The sequence below is a fragment of the Camellia sinensis genome, chromosome 7, assembly GCF_055761805.1.
Source record: "Camellia sinensis isolate YWXY chromosome 7, ASM5576180v1, whole genome shotgun sequence".
In the NCBI taxonomy this organism is placed as follows: Eukaryota; Viridiplantae; Streptophyta; class Magnoliopsida; order Ericales; family Theaceae; genus Camellia; species Camellia sinensis.
This window is the reverse complement of record NC_138967.1, coordinates 46,814,809-46,820,499: the sequence shown is the minus strand read 5'-3', so window position 1 is coordinate 46,820,499 and position 5,691 is coordinate 46,814,809. Positions and strand designations below refer to the sequence as shown.

Sequence of the window (5,691 nt, the reverse complement as noted above, 5' to 3'; positions counted from 1 at the left end):
TTTGGTGAATCCAACCCATTGGTCTCAATTTATTCTTCATTTACGACTTGATTTATGTTAACCAATGGTTGGACAGAGTTGTAGAGAAGCACTCATTGGCAATTGAGATTGCGTCTTAGCCATGTCGCCAACAGAAAACATCTGTCAAAATCCTTTTAGGATTGTTTCCTATCATGAGCCTGTCATTTGGATATAAATGTTACATTTAAAACTTTGTTTGGAGCTCAGAATTGGTAAGGGAAGATTAAAAGGAAAATAGTAAGGGAAACCAACTCATTGTTTTTGCCCTTTTTTTTATTTTTTTTGGTTAAAATAATCTTATAACTAGTGTTTGGTCACTTCAGGAATTTGGCTCAAGAATTAATATATATTCCCTTTAAGAATGGTAATGGGTCGAGACGAGGATGGTTTTGTGGTATCCTATCATTGCCTGGTGAGGAACATATCCTTGCCCGACGAGGAACAGGTTGGGGGAGGGGGCAGTGGTAAGGTACGGAACGGAAAGGTGTACAGATAATTTTCCACTCACAGGAGAACATCATACCAATGGGAGAGAACATAGTATTCATTAGTGATAATAGTTACATAGATTAAATAAGAGAGATGCGTGAATCTTTTAGTATTTTTATCTTATTGTATTTAATAAATTAAATTATGTATAGATATATACCTACATATAAAGGTATTTAATTAATATAATCAAAACATTGGCAGGAGAAATAAATTATGTTTACTCATTTTCATATCATTGAAAAACCGTGCGGGGATAGGAGAATAATGCAGCAAAGACAAATTTTCAAATCAAAGGAAAATGATCTATGTGACTGTCCTATAAAATCATCTCTTTGTGACTCTCCTATAAAATGATACATACAATACCAGTCACAATGAAATGATCTATCCCTTATCCGTTTATTCCGGATTCCGGTATTCTCACAGATAACCTCGACGTTATGACCAGGACACGTGGCACCCTGATTGGTAAAAAGTGTTTTGAGGCCCCAAATGGGTGGGAGTTGTCCCCTCTCCTCTTCTCTTGTTTGTTTGTGTTGATGGCCAATCAAAGTAGCACGTGGTTATTTGTTGGGTTATCTAGCTTACCCTTATTTTATTTTTATGTTTTTCAAATTTTGAGGAATAGAGCTATGTGGGTTTTAACTTGTGGGAGTGTCGAGAGTAGGACTATGATTTAAGTTACTTGGATTACTATTATGCAAATAGTCTATGTACTTTACACGATGCGTCAATTTGGTTCATGTAGTTTTAATTTACTCGATTTTGCCTCCTAATTTAACGGATTATGTCATTTTAGTCCTTCCCTCCTTGTTTCTTGTTTGCATGCCTAGTTAGCCTCACATGTTAGCTTATTATTTTAGCTTTTTGTGGCTTGAGTCCAGCATATTTTTGCCTCTGAAATAACCTATTTTGGCTCTTGACAAATTGCAATCCCAATTCTATCGTTGTTCTTGAGTCAAGCCCACTTCTAGTTAAAGCAACTAACATTGTGCTCAATATTACTCTTATAGAGAGATTTTGCAACAAAATTGCTACATGCTCATAGAGATTTTGAGACAGCTCCAAGATATGAGAAAACAGTTCAGTAGAGATTTTGAAACAACTCCAACATATGAGAAAACAGTTGACTAAACCATCCAAATTTACACCTAGTTATATGCTTAAGATGTAAATACGAAAGTAATAACACTAACCATTCACAAGTGCAAAAAAATCATTTATTTGACCAAAGCTCAACCAGACAACGTTGTCCAATCCTTGTCTCTATTTTTCCTGTGTGGCCAGTTATTATGAAACAAATTGTCTAAGAGTGCTTACAATTCACAAATATGTGTTTCTATAAGCTATTCATATTTAGAGATTTGTCTTCGGCTTAGTAAGACGCCTAGTCACTGATCGCATAGTGACAAATTCCTCTGCAGCAGAAGGGTGTATGCCCACCTGTCACCAAAGCCCCCCCCCCCCCCCCCCCAAAAAAAAAAAACAATTAATAAAAATAAAAAAAATACGTAAAATTAAATCATTGTAATAACAGAGGTATTCGATGAATTTTTTTCATTATTATAATTTTTAGATGGGAGTATTCCATGAATGTTGAAACTGGCAATAAGGGTAAAAAAAAAATTTAAAAAGTAAGAAATTCAGGGCAAATATCAGTGACAAACAACTTATAATACACTACCCTGAGTAAAAATTCCAATAAATATCTCCAAAGCTCAACAAACATAAGTTCAGATGCCAGAATAAAAGAACAAGAAGGTTGTGAGAGAACATTTGTCGCAATAAGTAATATATCTATCATATTTCAGAAAAGTGAAGAGCGCTTACTGTGATATCAAATTGTTCCTTAGTTGCTCCACACTTGAGTGCAATAGCAATGCCCTGTGAAGGATATCCCAAAAAATATCAAAAGCTGAATATATAAAGATCTGTGTTATCAAAAAATGCTAGTACCTTAACAAATATTGTATTGGAGCACACATTCTGAAACATGATACACTTTCGTCTCAAAATAATAAATTTAGTGATCCAAAGTGATTTCAAAAGTTTTTTCCAATATATTTCTTTATAAAGAAAAAAAATCAAATATAATAAAATAAAATTCAAGGTAAGTTAAATTTTGACAAGACAAAACATAAAAAATAAGTCATAATGTTCATAAAATTGTTTTGCTACATAATTAATTTGGAAAAAAAATAAATAAATAAACTTACATTTTATTGTACCTAATAGTTAAAAGAAAATTACTCTAAGAGTAAATTATGTGTAATATATACAAGTCTACCCCTATCGTACTATATTTTAGAACATGTGACATACCACGTTCCCTTTCTCGTTTTACATACCAGAACGATTAACATTCTAAGTAACATTGATAGAGATCAACTAAAATATAAAATAAATAAATAAAATTGATGAGAACTGTTACGGCAATCATAACCTAACTTTTCATAGCGCAGAACGTTGAGGCTTAGCCAAAACCCAATAAAACGGGAGATTTAGGCAGCAGTTGGCGAAATGAATCAAGAAATGATTGCAGCCAAAAAAGGTTTGTAATGGACTTGAATGAATGCTTATAATACAAAGGCCAATGAATGCTTTGAGATGAAAGAGGTAACCCAAGTTGAAGGTACCAAAATATTAATACAAAGGCCAAAGCAAATTTAGGTGAAGGATGTGAGAAATGCAACAACAATGTTTAAATGGAGGATATAGCATCACACATTACAGAGAGTAAAAAAGCAGAAGACGGGTCCTCATAGTCACAACAACCCAAGTATTAGGAAGGCTCCTTGTGTTAGTTGAATCGAGAAGGTATCATCTCGTCTTTGTCACTGATCACCTTTCACACTGATCAACTCAACTAACACTGTTTTGGAAAATTTAAGTACACTTTTGGATCATTCTACAAAACAAATTGGAACCCTGACCGATTTCATTTTTATGGTGCTCAAGTTCCACATCAAATTCGTACTCTATTCAGGATCAAAATAAAATACCAATATATAAATTATTCGTTTCCATGTGAATGAAGAAATCATGCATTCAAACCTATATGCTCTATGAGCCATTGCATGGAGACAACCATACCTGCATAATCTCAGGCGCATCTGGCCCACACATGGATGCCCCAAGAACTTTATCTGTCTCAGCATCAACAAGAAGCTTCATAATCGTCTTCTCTTGCCGTCTATTGACAAAATGATAACAAGAATGAACACAGTTTATTGAAGCAATATCATAAGGTAATACAAATGGTCGAGCTACATCTACAAACATTTAAGCATGAACAACTAATTTCGATGTAACCGATATCCAAAAAAAGCTAACAAAACTGCATATCAAAGGCCCTAACATAAGTAGTGCGGAAAATTGGAAGACATTTCTCAAACAGCATTTATGATACGTCCCTCAAACTTAGGGGTTGTTTGGGATGATCTAAATAAGTGCACTTTTTGTCTTTTTACGAAAAGATGTGCAAAAAAGTGAAGAAGTGATGTGATGGAAAAAAGATAAAAAGATGGATTATATAGGGGATGCCAAACCACCCCTTAATCTTCCAGATGATAACTTTTATCAAATCAAACCATAGCTTATGGGAAGAAATGAAACATATGGGGGATCCACACATCTATAATGGAGCAGGATCAAGTTGGGATGGGATACAAGAAACACACATTATCAAGGACTTCAAAAAGAGAAATTAGTTTCCACTTCCCGTACTACTTATTTTCCAGTGAAATATATTTTGCATGGGAAAAAAATATTAGAAGATGAAAAAGACAATTTTGTAGCTTGATAGAACACGAGCAATTGTGAAGCTCAAATGGATATGTTCCTCTTACATGAAAGTCCAATGAATTAACAAATTCTTCCTACACATACGATCAAGGGTAAAACAATATTATAAAGATGCACATTGTTTTTGTTTTTTACTATCATGGCATGCTAAATTCATCTGCAATAATTCCTCATAACTTCAAAGTTTTTTGAATGTCAAGAAGACATGATTGATGAGTATCTATCTTTAGACAATGCCTAAGGTTACTTCAGAGCTGGGTATCACACTATAACATAGTTTAAGTGTTCAAGTCTTTATTTGATGCTTTCGTTTTTATAAGCAAGTAGGATAATAAGAAGGTTGACCTCAGGTAGAGACTTGAATTAATAACTTCTAAGTACTGAACAGGCAGGAATCATCGACAGAAGAAGTTCTAAATCCCTAGCCATGCAAATTATGAGATTAAAACAAGTTTCTACACCAAGGTAATCTGTTTCCCTTGAAGCCTTTAAAATGATCTAATAAATATAGATGTCCAATCATGTACCCTGAGATGGTGTTCTTCATAGGATTGAATGTTGACGTGAAAACCAAAACATCACCCTTTGCTTGCTCCATAGCCTGTTCTTCACTGAGTCCAACTACAGAAAGGGGTGGTATGCTGCGAAGCAAAAGACGACACAATTTAACAATAAATAATACTGAAAATATGATGATTTATGACAACTTAGTTACCATGATAATGGCATTTATTGCTACATAAATTGATAGTTGGTCACATGTTATATAATGTACACAAGTACCAATGGCAAAAAACCGAAGTAGGTATCAAAAACAAGGTGAACTCCAGAATATTGAGATTATAAATAATATCATCAAAGCAACAGGTTGCCAGATGGATTTACAGGATGGGAAAAGGAAACTTCAATTAAAGAAACTAAGATCCCTGTTACACAAACAATAATTTTGTCCTGTACTAGACAAAATTCCATTTCCAAAAAATGCAGACACAAAAAGCACTCAGAATTTAGTCAACATTCTGTAAATAATGACTTAATTGATTAGACTCTTCAAATGGAACTACTTATTTTTATCAAATAATGGAGTTATAGAGAAGCTAGCTATCATCGACATGTACGTAATTACAGAAAGATACATGAGGAGAAAAACAAGCATAATATGAGGGAAAAATTGAGCATAAAGTGTACATACCAACACCCGACTGCTAAAAACAATGAGAGAGATTGGGGAGGAGAATACAATGAATAGTCAAAGAAAGTACATCAGTGAATATGTGGAAGATGCAAAGGTAGACAAGCAGAGAAAGATATCCAATTGCACAATTAACACCCACAAAACTTCTTGCAGATGAGATTAAAAACTACATAAACTCA

At 33.9% G+C, this 5,691-nt stretch overlaps 1 protein-coding gene across 3 annotated transcripts in view; it reads right to left on the bottom strand.

Annotated features, from left to right (window-relative positions):
- Nucleotides 1-1,711: 1,711 nt before the first annotated feature.
- The window catches only part of LOC114307370 (glutathione reductase, chloroplastic), a 29,240-nt gene continuing 25,260 nt past the window's right edge, over nucleotides 1,712-5,691 (bottom strand). For all 3 annotated transcript variants that reach the window (XM_028252774.2, XM_028252773.2, XM_028252775.2), the window contains exons 14-17: nucleotides 4,845-4,958; nucleotides 3,607-3,706; nucleotides 2,344-2,397; nucleotides 1,712-1,956 (exon numbers count right to left, since the gene is read on the bottom strand). In XM_028252774.2, coding sequence (XP_028108575.2) covers nucleotides 1,870-1,956; nucleotides 2,344-2,397; nucleotides 3,607-3,706; nucleotides 4,845-4,958 — 355 coding nt within the window. In that variant the 3' untranslated portion in view covers nucleotides 1,712-1,869. The remainder of the gene's footprint in view (nucleotides 1,957-2,343; nucleotides 2,398-3,606; nucleotides 3,707-4,844; nucleotides 4,959-5,691) is intronic.